The following is an 18,701-nucleotide window of genomic DNA, read 5'->3' as shown; positions in this document are numbered from 1 at the left end:
CTAAATAATACACCTACATTATTTCCATAAAACCCTCCCTGTCATATTTTTAAAAGCATATTTTCTGTTTATTTAAATAAAGAGTTTTAAAGGCACTTTTCATTAAGAAGTCACAAACTATTTTCAGTCAGCATTAAGGACCCCAACACAGATCACCACTTTACATACTTTTTATTACAGTGTAAATATACAACAACAACAAAATAAACAGCTTTGTGATTCAGGAATCAGGAATTCAGGAATCCAAGGTACCTGGGCGAGGTACTAAGCTGTCGCTCTGTGCGACCAGAGGCACCGCCCACCAGTGGCAGCGTTACTCCCTCTGCCTACGTAACGTTCTCCTTATTTAAAGCCCGTAGCGCACGGGCTAGACACTTTACCTCCTCATTCACAGGATGAAGACTCTGAGCTTTTTGTGCATTCTTCTATTTTTATGCAGAGAGGTTTTCGGAAAGTTGATCCAAGCTCCTTTAGGAGATGACGTTGAGTTTCTGCTGTCAGAGGAGTGCCTGAAGGGACGGGGAAGACTGAATCTGCGAAGGAATGATGCCAGTACGCAGCTGGTCGCCTTCCTGGAAAACGTCTGGAAACCCGGTCCACAACATCCACACCGCGTGAAACAAAGAGAGCTCTCTCTCATCCTGGAAAACGCAGATCTGAACGACGAAGGGCTGTACGAGTTTACGTGCAACGGCAAAGACTTGGAAGCGATCAAGCTGGAAGTATTTGTCCCCTCTGAAGTTGCTGTATCCGAGGGCGAGGATGCCACACTCCCGTGCCGCTCCGTCACCGCGGGCCAGTCGGTGAAATCTGCGCGCTGGAGGAGAAATGGAAACGCGGTGCTTCAGCTGGATGGAACAGGGGGAATCACATACGGGGAAGACGTTGACACAAGCCGGGTGTCGATACCATCAGAGTGGGACCGACAAGCAGACCTGTCCCTCACCATAAAGAGAGTCCAGCAACAAGATGAAGGAGTTTATTACTGTGACATAGACAAGTGGGAGAGACACCGCTCTGCTGTCCGCCTGCGAGTCCACCCTCAAGTCCCCACAGCAGCCGGTAGCACACCTCTGCCTACAACCACACCGACGGTGAGTACACCAACCACATTTAAATAGCTACACACTGAACTGTAAACTTTGATGGCTCGTTAAACGCGCCAATAACTCAGATTTGCAGTCAGTGTTTCAGAGCAGGGTCAGTGTTTGAGTGGAGGACAGTGAGGTGATATCACAGCACGCAGGCTTTCCACGAACACCTGGATTTGATGCCTTGCACAGTCAGTTCACTTCACGGGTGGAGCTCATTGTCTGTTTGTGTTTGTGTGTAAGGGGACATTTTTAATTATGACACGTTTCCCTGGAAGCAGAGACTGATAGTAGATAACATAACTGCACAGAAACATTTGTGTTTTTGGTTTTCTGTTTAAATTTACGCTGGCTGAAACCTTCGCACAAACCACACTCACTAACATGCCTGGTTTCTGTCTTCTTGTCCTCACAGCCATCAGAGTCCTCTGATAGGACATGGATCACAGTGATCACAGTCCTTGTAACAGCAGCTGTAACATCTGGGATCGTTGGTCCTCTGACTTTCCTCTTGGGCCGGAAACGGAGGAGAGAAACAAGAGATGAAGAGACCGGAGCCCAACTAAACGGACGCCACACCACCAATAATGATCAGTCATCAGATCAGCACATCTCTACAAATGGCTTTACAAGGTCACCTGATGCTCCAGAGGAAATTACCCTACTGCCCATTAATAATACTACTACTACTACTACTACTACCAATAATAATAATAATAATAATAATAAAGAATAACGAATGAAATAAACATAATTTTTTAAATAAAGAAACTGGTTGTTTTACTTGGAGATGCTCATTAGTGTCTCCATGTCTTCCTATCGTGTCTAACTTCATGTTCTGTTATCACTAAAAGTTGTAAAATGTTGTGTCACTAAAATATCATTCTCAGTCAGTTGTTACTTATTGTTTACAGCGCCCTATGTGGTTGCTCCAAGTAATGCGCTTTAGAAACGGCTTTATTTTGGAAAAAACTTTATTGAACAGGAAGTCCGCTCAGTCAAGCAAAGCAAGTGAGCAAGAAGAAGGGAAACATATCGGCACACAGTTTATGGTGTCCTGTTGGAAAAAAATACTCTCCACATTTTCTGTTTATGGTTGTATCGCCGGTATGTACTTAAAGTATAAATTGCAACTTTTTTTGTACAATATGTTGCCACACCAGTAACTTAAACTGTAAAGAAGAAAAACAAACACACACACTTTTGTATTTTATTGATTTATTGACAGCTGTCCAGTTGGTAGTGGTAAAGTTTGAAGCCTGGTTAAGCCAAGAGGAAATAACCAATTTATAAACGTCTTATTAGCTTTAATTTCACATTATAGGTTGTAGGATGAGGTGGTGATGGACTGACAGAGTTTTAAAAAAAAAAACATTAGACACAGGAATGGAAAAGCCACAGCTCAGTCATAGTGAGAGGTAGCAGCGGTTCTGTGGTTAGACTTGGATGAAGGAAGAAGTCCCTCAGTATGCTAATAGAGATTGTCCTTACATGTACAGAGGGCATAAAAAAAAAAGAGCTCACAGAAAAGAAAAAGCCAGCGGATCTGTGGCTGTGCTCAACTTAACGAAAGAGGAAGTCCCTCAGATTGTCTTCCACGAGCCTCTGCACATGTGGAATCTGTTCTGAAACATTTAGACTTAATGGGAAAACATTTTAAAGAATCAAATATGGACAGGCACATGTAAAGTTTGCCATTTTCAGTATGTTTTCTTGGCAAGCTTGTCCTTGCTAAAGCTGTAAATCTCATTCATATATAAACAAAAATGCGTAGTAGAAGGAACACATGACGGCAGGTGGTACTCATACTGTCGTCAATTTCCGAGGAAGTAGAGTTTGAGCCTCGTTGGCCAGCGATGTGGTGATGTTAGACAGGGAGAGGTCCTCACTCAAGATACAAACAGACAGTAATTTAACAGCTGTTAATCAGGAGGAGAAACGATCTCAAACATGAGGTTACAGCCAGCATCTCTGATGGATGTAAGAGGTTTTATTTGCTGACAAATTAGGCCACACACACAAGAAAGATTCTTTTTCCCTTTGAATGTCAGGGTGGAGTTTCCCAGTGTAGCCCAGCAAAGACAAAGGTTATTGGAGGCAAATGGTTCAGGAAACACATGAGGCTGTTACACACTGGGAGACTGTGTGTCTGGACCTGATCCAGGCTATTCATGAATCAAAAGGAAGTGAACAGACAAGCTCGCTTTAATCCTCATTTCCTGAATATTCCTTCAGGAAAGACAAAATAATGCTCATGTTGCAAAATGACCAACACTTTTTTGACAGCGCAACAAAATTCAGGACACAGAGACAAAGTCAAATTAAAAGGTGAGACATTTATTGGCTTTAAAATAAAAAGGGTGAAAATCTACACAAAGTTCACAAAACAGGGTGAATTCAATTAATCACCTGATAAGGCTTTTCAGATCCAGCTAAATAATACACCTACATTATTTCCATAAAACCCTCCCTGTCATATTTTTAAAAGCATATTTTCTGTTTATTTAAATAAAGAGTTTTAAAGGCACTTTTCATTAAGAAGTCACAAACTATTTTCAGTCAGCATTAAGGACCCCAACACAGATCACCACTTTACATACTTTTTATTACAGTGTAAATATACAACAACAACAAAATAAACAGCTTTGTGATTCATTTTTGACACTGGAGCTTCTTCTGGCCATGACTGTAGAGAACATCAGGCTCTGGCTGTTCAGTCAGGTCCAATAGAGGATATGATCTTCACTGAACTTTCATTTGTAAGAGTAGCTCAGGATCAGCAGCTGTTCTGCTTTGCCTCAGTAAAGCTTTCACTCAAACTATCCAACCAATCAGGGTTTACATCATTACAACCACAGCAGCAGCAACAGGTACAAATGACCTCTGAGTGCATACAGACTAAACCTGACATTAACATTTCCTCTAACACACTCACCTCTTCAACATCAAGTGACCGCAAAGTGGAAAAGGAGACCAGCTGCAGAGCAGAGTGATGGTGAACACTGGAAAAAAGAAAAATACATTTTATCTGTTTAATTTAATCACCGTTCATTCATATTTACACAGGACACCAGATGTGACATAATATGAACTATCAATCATCCAACTGGTTGCCACGGTGACCAATTTATTGCCACACAGCCACAGAAGCACAAGGAGGAGGTCAGGAGTCAGAGTGAAACTCCTGCAACACACAAACAAACACGTGTGAATCTAAAGTGTTTGATGTTTTCAGAGTGAAAACTCAACTGAGGAACAACAATCAGGGCCTGATGCTGTGAAACTAGAAGAAGGAAATATTTAAACCAGCTTAGAAACGAGCTCAGCTTTGGACCAAAAGACAAAACAAGTAGTGAGAACAGCAGATCAGTACAGCTTTGACCTTAATGTGGCCCAGTGGGTCATTTGGAAAGTAAGGAAAATAAGCAAAACAACAGATGCTCCAGTTTGGAGGAGAAATATATGATTCTTTCAATCATACATTCCTTTTCTTCCAGTAACCCTTCTTTAGATGAACTTTATTTTGTTTCTATCTTTTATTTACCAAATTTTCTATTAACTTTTCAATTTCCAGCTGAAGCTGTATGCAGAGAAGAAAAGAAAAAAAAAAGGAAAAGTGGAGAGTGACGGCAGGGCAGGGTAAGCACCAGCAGGATGGATGCCAAAAGTGGCTGTAAATTCCTGTCCTTCAGGTACACTTTTGGCATCCATCCAGCTGAATATGTTTTTATATTAAAATTATTCTTTTACAGTGAGCCTTGTCCTGTTTGTTTGTACAGATCTCAGCTGGTGTGCAGTGTTTCCTCAAAAAAACTGAGTAAAGTGGAGAAAGTGGAAAAGAAAAGAAGAATTTCTGTTGTGATATTTTTAAGCCATGAATTTGTTGATCCTTCTTCTCCATTTTTTAATATAAGAACTGGTTGTTTGGTGTGCTGAGGTTAATGGGAAGCTGTGTGAATCGTGTTTGGGTTTTTAAACTAATTTCCCACGCCTAATAACAACATTATAAATGATTACAGTGAATAAGGCTAACAGACCAGAGCAGAAAGATTTACTGCTGCAGAAGCCTCGAGAAAAATCTTCAAGCCCAAAGGAGACGAGTCAGCATCACACACAAAGATCTCAGCAGGAGCAGACATGAACCTGGCCTTCCTGAAGGAGGACGAGGGCCTGACTGCTGAGAGTAATTCATGCAGTGAGGGGTGTTCACCCACTACCCACTGGACACAGAAGACTGTTGAATGGTTGGGAGTTCATGCAGAGTTCACCAGGAACAGAACTACAAACTGCATATGTGACCCACAGCTGTGATCTGAGTGTTAAGATACCTGCTGCATCCTGATCCACAGCAAATGTAACATGAACTACTTTCCACAACACAACCCACCACAAGCCACACTTTATTGTAAACCTCCCTGAACAACAGACAGCACTTCTTTACACAGTGTTGCCTTCATAGTTGAGTGAAGCCAACGCTGTGGACTCGTAGAGCCACTCATCTACAGCATGAGTCAGAACACCAGCTCTCCCTCTCTGGCTAAATCACTGAGGAAACAAATGTAATCTGAAAACATCTACTTCCATAAAAACTGTTAGGGATAAATAAACGCCTCATGCTGCTGAGCTGTGACTCACAGAAAACTGAAATTAAGTGGGACTATTTCACCTCATACACCAACACTAACAGGCACTTTGAGCGCTCAGTCACTCCATCATTGTTTCTCTTCAATATAAACTGCCCTTACTGCTCTTTACTGACACGCTGCTGGCAGACTGCACAGACAGTGTGAGCACCAGATTCATTTTTTCATTAGTTCAAAGTATACAAAGAAGAAAAAGCAAGAACATTTCTGATCAAACTAACCCACTGATCAGACTTCGATTAAACATCAGAGTATCCACAGTTCTCAGGGAGAAAATGAGAAACACTACAGATGTTTGTGGTCTAACAAGTTTCATGACAGCACGTGTGACTCAGCACAGGAAAAGACGGCTAAAAATTCTGTTCAGTAATGACAATCCTTCCTGTGCATTTCTGGCCACTTTTTCCACCACAGCTTGAACTACAATGAATAACAATCATCACCTCATTATAATTAAAAATAATCACCAGTGAAATATCTGGAGAGAGATTCCTGAAATTCAAATAAAGAAAACTACATGACTGAACTATGTGTTGCAGCACACATGTATAAACATTTTGCAGCATTCTGAGTATTGCAATAAGACACACTGTGATTTATCACGCTTTTACTGCAAAATATGTCCTCAAAGTTAAACTTTATCTGTTTCATCCAGTCAGATCAGCTATTTTTTTGCACTAAAATGAGACTGTAACGGTCTTTTGCATTTGATGTTTGTTGCATTTGATGTTTGTTAAGCTGTATGTCTGGATTTTGTTCCTTTGCGCCCTCTGGTGGTGAACTGTGTAGGGTACAGCTTTGCTGTTTGGGTCTCCACCCAGCCACTTTTTCCTTTTGCTAGCGCACATGGTGTCTGCATGCTGCAGCTCACAGTTAGCTCCACACATGGAGAAAATATCGTTTAAAGAGTGGAAATAATTGAGAAAGAAGATGGAGGATAAGGCCATAAAGGACTATTTAGCACCTCCTGGATGTCAGCTCACGAGGTTTGTGTCTTTAAATGTTTTATTTTCTGTAATTAAGGATTTTTGATTGATTGATACTACGTACAAGAGCGCATTTTTATGTGATGTTTTTGTCTTATTGTTTGTCCGTGAGCAGTTCTCACGGGTTGCCAAGACCAGAATAAACCCTGTTCTATAACTACATCGTGCGTACGTCCATCCTTGAGGGTGCTACAGAGACGATCAAACACACCAACACTGTCAACAAAATCTGCCATAAATGTTGCCATGAAACAGTCAATCATTAAAATATCTAGATACTTTGCTCTATCAATTTCTTTCCCCCCAAACCTAACGGCAATAACTCTAACTTCAAACAAAGTCATAAATGGGCGTGAAGTTTGTGTGTGTGTGTGTGTGTGTGTGTGTGTGTGTGTGTGTGTGTGTGTGGTGGCTATACTGATCCATCAGAATCATCATCATACAAGAGAAAACAACAGGAGCATATATATTTCTGACTGTCAGATTTTGAAATGTGAGCATACTGTGACTGCTTTTTATGTGTGTGTTTTATTAATTTTTGTTTGTTTGTTGGTGTTCATTTGTGCTACATTTTACCTGTTACAGAGAGAGAAGTGCAATCATAAAATAGTCAGCTCTTTGGTTATTCCTTTAGTCATCAGCGTTGTGACAAAGTAACAATAGCATGACTGGAAGGACATCACCCAATCCTGCTGCTGACTCTCAGAGCAAAAGTCAAACTCAGACATTCAGTCATTTTTTCCTGTTATGTGCGCTGATCAACTCAGAGATAAAAGCTTCCATACTGGCATGAAAAAACACAACAAGACTAGGATGGTGTTATAGGTAAACACTTCACACTGGCAGAGAGGAAAGTTGCCGTGATTTAACCCACTTTACATCAAAGTGGGCTGTATGTGGCTCTCTCTGCTCTAAAGCTTCCCCTCAGCAGGCTTTAGTAGAACAATAAATGACTGTAAACAGCTGGTGCTGGTTAATGTGGTACTAACCATGAATTAGACTACTTACAGAAATAAAAACACTTTACTCAATGGCACCACCCTCCTTTCTCTCTCACACACACACACACACACACACACACAGGAGAATGTGCATAAGCAGGGTTGTAATTATAGTCAGCTGGCGTTTTGGCAAATGTCACAGTTCTTTAAACACCAGAGCGGTGAGCCTCACAGGTGCTGTGAAGCTGAGAGCGCCAGCAGTGTTGCACTCAGCTTTCTACCTTTTATAGTTTTTAAATCAGCCACAATTCAACCAACTGTAGGTGATGATGTAACATTGCTGTGGCCGTAGGCTGCATTTAAACAGATTCACACTTCATCATAAACCTTAAACTTTCACTCAGGTATTCTTCCACATACACAGTACAATAAGACAGGAACCACACAGTGATCACAAATGTGACTAAAACAAGTTAAAGTCTCATTTAAATCATCCAGAGATTATTTCCTTGGGTCTGTGTGGTTGCTGTCAAAGCTCCACCTGCTTTATATTGAATCTGACTGTATCGTCTGTATCCTCCACCCAACCACACAGTCCACCATCCTTCCAGCTCTGCTCACCTTTCACTATCCAGCCCCTCCTGCCCTCCCTGAAGGTGAATCCTGGCTGACATCACGTCTCTCCATCAGCATCAGAGCATCCATCATGGCTGCTGTAACAGAGAACAAACAGAAACCACTTTGTCAAATACAGAGAAACATGCAGGCCGACCAGCACAGACAACCACATTTAAAGCAGGGTGCTTGGGTATGAGTAGGACTATGGTAAGTCTCACCACAGTGAAACAGACTGACAACTTTCAAGGAGCTTATTATGAAAACTGGAACCACTAATTTACCACAGTCACTTTCTATGAAGAGTGAGTGCAGGATCCCTGTGGCTTCCTTGTGACAGCAACATGACACTGTAGCAGTGAGGCTAACTCTAACATTAGTGGGAAACCAAAGCTTAGACTGTAAGTGTGCCTTTTGTTTCCTCAGCTGGCTGCTGGTGACCAGTTGGTGTGAAGGATGGATACAGGACAAATCTGAGCTGATCTTACTTCTGTCCACAGAGTTTCAATGGACCCTAAACATTAGCAGCACTGTGCTCGTCTCCACATCTGCGCTATTAATGGCAGGTTGTTAAACAGCCTGTCAGGAATACCAGAGCACTCAGACAATTGTCAGGGGTACTGTCAGTGTGCCCCAGGGTGGCTGTGGCTACAATGTAGCTTGCCATCACCAGTGTGTGAATGTGTGCGTGAATGGGTGGATGACTGGATATGTAAAGCGCTTTGGGGTCCTTAGGGACTATTAAAGCGCTATATAAATACAGGCCATTTACCATTACAGGCCATTTGCTTTGTAACTGGTGACCAGGCACACAGCCAGCCTCCTTGTTATGACTAATGACCTGCTAGAATTTCCTGCACACTACAAATACCTCGAAGTATACGCTGACAAACTGGACTGGTCTAAAAATACTACAGCACTTTACAGGATGGCCAGAGTCGTCTCTATTTTTTGAGGCAGCTGAGGTCCTTCAACATCTGTCGGACAATGCTCAGGATTTTCTACGTGTCTGTTGTGGTCAGTGCGATCCTCTATGCTGTTGTATGCTGGGGGAGTAGAGGGTTCCTCTTGGACTCTCTGAAGGTGGTGTTGGAGAGGTGAATGTTGTCCAAGACAAAGACAATGTTGGATAACTTCCCCCACCCACTCCGTGACGTACCGACTAGCCACAGGAACACATTCAGTGAGTGACTGAGATTACCAAAAAGCACCACTGAACGACACAGGAAGTCATTCCTGCATGTGGCCATTTCCCTGTACAACTCATCCACCTAACACACTGTAAACACTGCAATAGCTACACCTTTTTACACATGCTCTTCTTTCTTATTCAGATATTTATCAGTAAGTGACTTATATGTATGTATATATTGTGCTATTTCTTACTTCTTGTATTGTCTGTTTTGTTACTGTTTGTACTGGAGCACTGTAACCAACATATTTTCTCCTAGGGATCAATAAAGTATCTGATTCTGAAACCAGCTTAGAGCCGCCTTAGAGCTCAGCTTTGGACCAACACACAAAAAAGCAGTGAGAACAGCAGATCAGCACAGCTTTGACCTTAATGTGACCTTAATGTGACCGAGTGAGTCATTTGTGAGCACAGCTGTTTAGTTATAGAGTGTGAAGAGAAGTCTTGTGTCACTCCTTGTTTCTTCATATTTTGCTTCAGAGCAGCCAGACTTTGTCATTTTCTAAGTGGTCTTGAGTGATATTAATCATTAACACACACACACACACACACACAGAACGAGAATCACAATTTGAGTGTTTTGCCTCTGTTCCTTCAACAATAGTTTTCTCGCTCTTGCTGAAACACAGGAAACAAATGCATTCTGAAAAGATGTGCATAAATAAAAACTGTCCAGGAAAGCTCTCAGTGAAAGCCAAACTGTGACACACAGAAACATGTTCATTAAATGTAAGGACCAATTTCACCTTATACACCAACACTAACACACACTGAGTCCCTGAAGTTGAACAAATTAACATCTGCATCAATGTTACACTCCAATCTGAGCCACCAAGCAGCAGGAAAACTAAACAATGGTATACAGAGATGCAGAAATATTATTGTTGCAAGACAAAAAGCATCAAGCTTCGTGAAAAATGTACCAAATTCCTTCATTTTCTATGAAAACCTTGCTCTATCCTGTAACCTTGCTTTGCAGTCAGACTGTTTTCCCACATTATTTTTATCCTAAGTCAGATTTTACTGCATTAGTCACAAAGAAACACGGCAACAGAGTTTCACTGTCAGCCTCAAAAACATGACAAAGACACGGTGCACAGGTGCATCGACTGCACACAGTACTCCACTGGTGCTAACAGACTGTACAGAGAGCTAAGGATGGCCCGCCTACCTGCTGAGTGTCTGCTGTCACACATCATAACAAAGTGATGAGGAGTGATGTTTAGATTAGATGGGTGCGTGGCTCAAAGTGGAAACTGAAGCTGTATGCAGAGAAAGAGGGAGCTGAGGAGGACAACATGCCTTGTGTATCTGGTAGATCACAGCCACACACTCAGAAACTGCTCTCACTTTAAAACCCAAAGTTCAGCTTTTTAAAGTTCTTTTACCCAAACTTGTGACCAAAACTAGTGCATATAATAATCAAAACTCTATTAACAATATGAAGTTTATACATTTATAATAACATAGTTCATTCTTGTTATTTCTGCTTGGGTGAAAAATCAGAAAGCAAAGTAGAAAACACTGCACTCAACCAGAGACTAACAACAACCTGTACTTATATCAACAGCGTTTTATTGCAAATGCTGATTTTTCTTCTTCACACAAACAACATGAACAAACAGACTTTCCCATTTCTCCATCTTAACTTCTCTACCTGCAAACAGTAACATTAAAAATGGCCATGACAACACCGCAGAGTGTCACAGTGCAGGTAGATAAAAGATACAACACTGTGTCATTTGGTTTTGGTTTAAAAAAAAAAAAAACGTTTAAGGGTAGTTCAGCCATGATGTAAAAACAAAAGTGTGAGTCAAACTTTCATTATTTGTCTTGGCAGTTTAAGACGTGTTGTTGTTTTTCATTTTTCAAAAAAATACACCACACAGAGCTCAAAGCAAGCTTAAGTAACAGTACGATAATCAATAAGTAAGTAATCAGCAACAGTAGTTACATTTATCCCAGTTTGTGTTGGTTTCCTGAGAGAAAATTGCTCCAGCCAGTAAAATCCTTGAAAAGAAGAAAAAAGTGGAGGTGACAATACTGAACGGATGAATATGTTGTAAAGGACGGGGGAGTGTAAGCACCAGCTGCATGGATGCAGAACGTGAACAGAAAGAACAGAAAAAAACCACACACGTTTCTCTCTTACAAAGACTCCACCAATGTCTACATGACTGCAAAAAAGGCTCACACGAACCTAAAAACAGGATATTGAGAGAAAACCACAGACGGACGGTGGCAGAATATTCTGTGGAGCACAAAGAAGAAGAAGGAGTTGTGAAAGTATCACAAATAATCTCGCTTTGCAATTTCTGAATGACTCAGTTCATGCAGATGTTCCCACTTTTTTCAGAGAGAGAGAGAGAGAGAGAGAGACGTACTGTGTATTCTCAGTTTTTTTCCCTTTTGAATATTTATCATTGCTCATAAGACAAATGTTATTACTCGATTAATCAATGGAATAATGGATAGAATGCTTGATGTGGTGTTTAAACATGTTTCATGTTGTAACTCCACAGTTTTTGGTTAAAAGTAAAACAAAGAGCTCTGAAGATGTTTTGAAGTTGTATATTCGACATCCCCAAAGTAAAAAAAATAAAAAATAAAAAACAGACAAAGGAAGAGCAAAACTTGTTAAAATGTTTCACTGTCTGAAGCTGTCGAGTTAAACTGAAGCTTCCTAAACTGTAAACAAGACCTAAGATGGTTTTCACAGTTTTCTAAGATCAAAGCTGAAAATTCAAGTGACTAAAGGGGTTTTTCTGATTAATGACTCCAGACAGACACACTGAAAAGATCCTTACAGTGTACATAGACTGACTGTGTGGGATTCACTACAGAACTGGTGAGTGTGACACAAAGCATATGAACTATGCATGAGTGTAAAATGAATGGAGTAACTGGTTAAGTATATTTGATGGTGCCGGTCATGTGCACTGGCTCACACTCCCTGTCTTTGAGGCAGGCTGGAACCTTAAACTGGTTTACACTGTTTTGATTACAGGGATGTGGGTACATGGTGACAGAGCAACGTGAATGCTGTCACTGACTGAAGACAACACGTCCTGCTTCAGCCTTTTAAATGAACAGCAACAGGATGCACAGATCATTGAATCCTGCACTAATCTCATCAGTGCCAGTGCTGCTTCTGCTGCTGTATTTGTTATGTTCTTTATTAAGCACTGAAGTAGGTCAAGTCAAAAGTAGACTGAAGTAGATGTGAAAGAAGTTCAAGTGAGAGTGCACAGAGCAAACAAACAAACAAACAAACAAAAAAAACAGAATCAAAGATAAAAGTGGAAAAACACAATCAAGAGTTTGCTGAGGTTTCACGTTTTGTTGAGCCATGTAATGCAAACAGGTGGTACACACTTGAGAATTGAATCCCTATAGTTTCATTTCTCTTTGTTTGCACATTACACTGTTGTCCTGGATGACCTTACGTGGTTGTATAAGCATGTTTTGCACTAGATGCAGGCAGCACCACTGTGGGGCTGCAGACTCTTTCAGATTCAGCTGAGTCAGATTTAACGCACTGAGAGATCAATGTTCATCTACTTTCCTCCACATTTACATGAGCATATTAAGCTTTTTGGTTTAACAGGAAAAAAAATTAAAAGTCCAGATTTCAGTCAAATAAAGCAAAACACACAATCACTGCCTTTACTGTGCACTAACCCATCGTATTTACATAATTATATCACAGTGATTCATGTAAATTCTTGTTTTCACTGCCTGAGGCAAACACACACCGTGGATAACAACCGGACTGTGATGACACGAGTAAAGAGAAACAAGCAGGCAGTGATATATGACCCAAGTGTCAACAAATGCACACTTCAACACCCTGGAACGAGTGGGGCATTTATGAGTACAGCTATACAGTTACACAGTGCTGTGCAAAAGTCTTGAACCACCACTTGTTTCTTCATGTTTTGCTTCAGAGGAAGTTTTTTTGTGCAATTTTTTAAATTCTTCTGACTTTCTGAAGTTTTGCAAAGTGTATTTATTTATTTTTGTTAAGTTACCAAATCATTCAGTCATTTTTGCAACAATAAAGTGCCACTAGCACCCCAAACTAAGCACACCAGCCAAGTGAATTACAAAACAAGTCTCAGGTCTGAAGAAAAAAGAAGGAGGAGGAGAAGAAGAAACAAATCCGGTACAGCGAGTATCTTTTAGATTGTAGCCACTTCCTGTACAAGATGGTTTGCATTATAAATAGTGCATGTGTCTATTTGCAGAACTACACCGTCTCTGAAGTGTTATATATGAGACTGTAAGAGAGAAATCAGGGGAAAACCAGGAGTTCACACTAACCCGTGTATCAACCCTGCATTTGTCACTCACTCACTGTGACTTATCAAACATCCCCTCTCGAGTACCCGTCCTTTATGATACTAAGAAGAGGATCATCCTCGGTTGATCCTCAGGATAAATAAAGTATTATTAATCAATCAGTCCTGAAGTTGATGTCAGGCTGCTGAGAAACCCTCATCAGTTAATATGCAGGCAGCATCAGATAAAAACTCAAATGGGGTTTTGTGTTTACTTGTACATGAATGAACTGATGCTCCTCAGCAGTTTATGCAAATAAAACCACATTTTAACTGTGTGTGAATGCACAGTATGTGCCAGCACACAACAAAGAGGTAATGCATGAACACACTGAACTCACTCAGCCGCACAGCACTTAGTAAATGTTCAAAATGTCACTAAATCTGACCAATTTTATGTTAACGTGATGTTCAAACTGTGAAAGATTCCTATCCATCAATAGTGTGTCTATAGTATATGCAAATAACTTTCCCTCCAGTGTTCACTGAAACAAAGAAATGTTGAAAGAAGAAACAGAGAAAGGAAGACGAAACTTCTTAAATGTTGCACCGTTTGAAATTCTGCAGTAAAATTGCAGCTTTCTAAGCCTAAAATAATGTTCTTAATTTTCTGAGATGAAAACTCTGAAAATTTCTCTGTAATTAATGACTCCAGACTGACTGTGTGGGATTTACTACAGAACCGGTGAGTGTAACTCAAAGCAAATGAACTATGCATGAGTGTAAAATGAATGGAGTAACTGGTTAAATATATTTGATGGTGTCAGTCACGTGCACTGGCTCACACTCCTCGTCTTCGAGGCAGGCTGGAACCTGAAGCTTAGTTTAGACTCTAAACTATGTTAAGTCTAAACTTTAGACTGATAACATCCAGACTGTGACAGTGTGTGAGCAAAGAGAAACAAGCAGGCAGTGATATGTGAACCAAGCGTCAACAAATGCACACTCAAACAAAGAAGTGTGTTGTTAATTTTTTTGAATTAACGACACATTTTATTCAGTATTTTTTCCTATATTGTTGTGAATAATATCACAAATTTGTTGATATATCCTGATAAAACTTTAAGGCTGTAACCCCCTAAATTTAAATCTCAGAGCAATCAATCAATAGGCAAAAAGATGTCACCTGCTTTACAACCTTTATGATCAATGCTGGATTTTGTATTACACATTTCACTGACAGAAAGAAAAGGGCAGTTCATCAAAAGAGAGAAAGATTTCTTACCAGATGTCGACCGTTGGACACCAGGGACACATTAAGTGAGTATCAGAAGAATCCAGCGTACCTGCGTAATAAACAAAGAGGTCAAAAGTGAAAAGATTTCCTAAATACTGCAACTAAAGTCACAGGTCTAAAAACAGCAACTGCTGAGTAATCTCAGCATTGGTCATAGCGGAAGTGTTCACATTCAAGTCATTGAACAGAGACGAAGAAGAAAAAAAGGGAAGATGTGAACACTTTATTAGGTTACACAGAAATTCACACACACTCCTTCCAGCATTTATCTCTGAACAAATATAAACATCCAGCCAGCTCTGCCTAAACTGGCTGCCCCTAAAAGCCTGCATTATCACCATGAAGGGCAAGTATTTATTTCAGCATTAATGTGTAGAAACAGACCAATAAGACCTACAGTGGAGTAAACTGTGTATCATAAGAACTATCAAAGGAAGTTTCTGTGTAACCAGGCAGGTTTCAGTCCCTCACACAGACATAACTTTGACCTGCTGCCAAATTTGCACTAAAATGATCAGCACTGTTCAAGCAGCAGTTTACAGTCAGGACGTAGGTCTCTGAATCTGGGACTTTGCTGGTAAGGGTTACTGGTTCATTCAGTGATAATATGAGAGCTGAATGTAACTGAAAGTGGAGCAAACTGAGGGCATCAGTCATCTGGAGTCCACTTTTAAATTCAGGCCATGGGCATTTTGTTCTGACTGTTATAATAACATCAGTGATGGCCCAACAGTGAGGCCTGGTCTCTCCCACTCTCTACACTCACTAACACTGCATTCACAACAAAACTGTCAGACAACTGATCAGTACATGAGACGGGATAAATATCAGGCTGTCTGCCAGCTGAAGCTCAATGGACTCATTCAGTGGCTCAATGACACTAAACTAACGCTAATCTACTATTGAATGACTGAACCACTCAAAGCTACTTCAGTTACATTGTGATTGTAATTTCCTGTTTAAACACCATCAATACTGATAAAAGACGACTCTCTCTCACTCACACACACACACACACACACACACACACACACACACACAGGACCATTAGACTGCTGTATACTGTAAGACATCTCTAACGTTTGTGTTTAAAACATGACAGGAACACAAACAGAAAATAACTAATGTGATCTTCTGTGTGCTCTCAGTCACTGTTGTGCTGTTTTAACTGATATTAATGGTGATCATCTATCAGTCGTTTAATAGTTTTTCAGTCTCTCTTTACATCTGGATGAAAGTCATATCAGCACATTTAAAACCATTTTTCCTTGGACGTTTTACTCGATGGTGTCAGATTAAGTCTTCATTCAACCACACATCTAACCACAGTGACGCAGCATCAAATATTCCCCTTCACCTGTTAGTCTTCACACTTGATCATCAAGCACCATCGCAGTCTTGAACTTTACAAAAACACTACAAAAACAGCACTGTATTTGATGTTATCATAAAATGCTTTTGAACACATGTCAGTTATGAAAAGCAAAGTCATTGTCGTTCTGCAGCAGCCAGTTTGAACCAAGCTTTAGCTGTCAGACAGATGGCCTCACATTTGACTCTAGAATCGAGGGGGGAAAGCACGGCTCAGCAAATTCACCTCAGTCCACCACATTTCTCTGAACTGAGAGGGAGTCCTCTGGAGTCATTGCCAGCAACATGTGCAGCAAAGTCTGACTTTCTGAGAATTTATGCTTAACATCCTAACCGTTATGGTCCTGGGTCGCTGACCAGCGTTTTGAGTTTATTGTTGTTATATTCTAGTTTCTTCTGATTTGTATCAGTCCTTAGGGTTTTTGGTTCTTGTGTCTTGTTATACCTGCCCGCGCGCTCTCCCGGTGTTTTGTTCATGTCCTTGAGTGAGTGATTGTAAAACTGTGTACTTCCTGTTTTACTTTGATGGTCTATGTCTGTTATTTCTGTGTTTAGCTTGTGTCTTCCTGCATCACGTGAATTAGGTCAGCTGTGCTTCATTGCCTGATTACCTTGTGTGTGTATTTATAGTGAGTGTCGGTCTGTGCTCTTTGTTGCTCGTCTGCGTTTGATGGTGTTTTGTTCATCGTTCTGCGTCTCGTGTCATGTTTTCAGGTTTGTCTTTAGTTTTCCCGGTAAAGGTTTTTTGGTAGCTTTCATTCCTCGTTCCCAGTTTCTGCCACTTCGGTCACTTGTAAATAAACGCTCACTCACATCACAGCCTTTGCCTGCATTTTGGGTCCTTTTCTCCACAAACACCACAGGGCTTGCCTCGGCAGCTGTGACAATAACAACAGAGGGTTTCCATTATCCCCAAAAACTAACTCAGCAAGTTGGGACTGAGCACCTCTCTCTGCAACTGGATACTAGATTCCTGTCAGAGAGGCCTCAGTCCATCCAAATGGTGACAACCTCTCCAGCACCATCAGGCTGAGCACAGGAGCTCCTCAGGGCTGTGTTCTCAGCCCACTGTTGTTTACTCTCCTGACACACGACGCACCGCTCCACACAGCTCTAACCACATCAAGTTTGCTGATGACACAACCGTGGTTGGACTCATCAGCAGCAACGACAAGTCAGCGTACAGAGATGAAGTTCAACAGCTGGCGTTCTGGTGCAATGAGAACAACCTGTCACTGAATGTGGACAAGACCAAGGAGATGACGTTGACTTCAGGGAGACTCTCTCAACCACACACCACTCAGCATCCACGGCTCCACAGTAGAGACTGTTAACAACATCAAGTTCCTGGAGGTGACATCTCAGACGACTTCACCTGGACCACCATCTCCATCACTCTGCAAAGTCTCTGCAACTCTGAAAGTCTCTGTGTGGTCAACAACAGACACATTATGCCCATATCGTGGTCTAAACCAATCAGAGATAGTCAGGGGCGGGACCTCTCTGACTGTGCAGGTGGAGAGAGTGAGGTGAGTAGCTTGAATAAAGCGATATCAATTGATTAAATCCTGAATCGACTTTTAAATATAAATGTATTTTGTCAGAAACGCCAGAATCTCAGGTTAAAGCTCACAAACCATCAAACAGCAAATGAGAGCAGGTACACGGATTCCACACAAAGACGTAAACAGAGCGCGGACCTGACGCATCAGAATCAGCTTTCTCTTCCTCGGCTTTCTCACCCGACGACACGGACACGCTGTCGGGGCTGAAAGCCGACAGCTCACTGATTCTGATGCGTAGGCGGGTCCGCGCTTTGTGTTTCCAACCAAAACTGACTGAACCAGCAGCAAAAGAAGATCCAAACTGCGATGCACATTTGATAAATGTGCTCATTAATTTCCTCCTACTTTTGCTGTTTTGCTTCCACCACGATAAAAATCACACTTCCTGCACAGCTCTCTCTCTCTCTCTCTCTCCTTCATGTTTTCTGTGTTTTATCCTCAGTTACTTTGACACAAAGGCATCTGCTGTGATGCTCACCTCTGATGAAGTCTCACATGTATCAGTACTGATAAATGATCAGAATAATAATATTTCTGAGTGTCTGAGGCAAAACTTAATCGAATCAAATCAGGACCTTGTGAATCGGAATCGAATGGATTATCGAAATCAGTGACGATACCCATCTCCAGTGAGTAGCTTAGGTGGACAGAAGTGGTGTCCCCTCTCCCACTGCCTTTTAGTGGCAGGCAGCAGCAAACAGGTAATCAGAGGAGGCCGTG

At 41.2% G+C, this 18,701-nt stretch overlaps 1 protein-coding gene and 1 long non-coding RNA gene across 6 annotated transcripts; one reads left to right on the top strand and one right to left on the bottom strand.

Annotated features, from left to right (window-relative positions):
* Positions 1-347: 347 nt before the first annotated feature.
* On the top strand, positions 348-2,720 carry LOC112841754 (uncharacterized). The gene is made up of 3 exons (XM_025904910.1): positions 348-1,094; positions 1,507-1,724; positions 2,591-2,720. The coding sequence occupies exons 1-3, from the start codon at positions 396-398 to the stop codon at positions 2,718-2,720; spliced, it is 1,047 nt and encodes a 348-aa protein (XP_025760695.1). The 5' UTR covers positions 348-395.
* An 880-nt stretch (positions 2,721-3,600) lies between these two features.
* LOC109200958 (uncharacterized) lies at positions 3,601-15,066 on the bottom strand. 5 transcript variants are annotated; one of them, XR_003215920.1, is made up of 4 exons: positions 15,034-15,060; positions 11,669-11,719; positions 8,283-8,374; positions 3,601-4,093 (listed from the first exon to the last, which is right to left on the bottom strand). It is a non-coding gene; the product is annotated as an uncharacterized LOC109200958 (long non-coding RNA). The 5 variants fall into 5 exon arrangements; XR_002060998.1 differs by lacking the exon at positions 11,669-11,719 and having other exon boundaries at positions 15,034-15,066; XR_003215919.1 differs by lacking the exons at positions 11,669-11,719; positions 15,034-15,060 and adding an exon at positions 11,423-11,662.
* Positions 15,067-18,701: the final 3,635 nt, after the last annotated feature.

The sequence above is a fragment of the Oreochromis niloticus genome, linkage group LG3 (genome assembly GCF_001858045.2).
Source record: "Oreochromis niloticus isolate F11D_XX linkage group LG3, O_niloticus_UMD_NMBU, whole genome shotgun sequence".
Taxonomy (NCBI): Eukaryota; Metazoa; Chordata; class Actinopteri; order Cichliformes; family Cichlidae; genus Oreochromis; species Oreochromis niloticus.
Note: the sequence above shows the minus strand (reverse complement) of the source record. Positions and strands in the feature narration are given on the sequence as shown.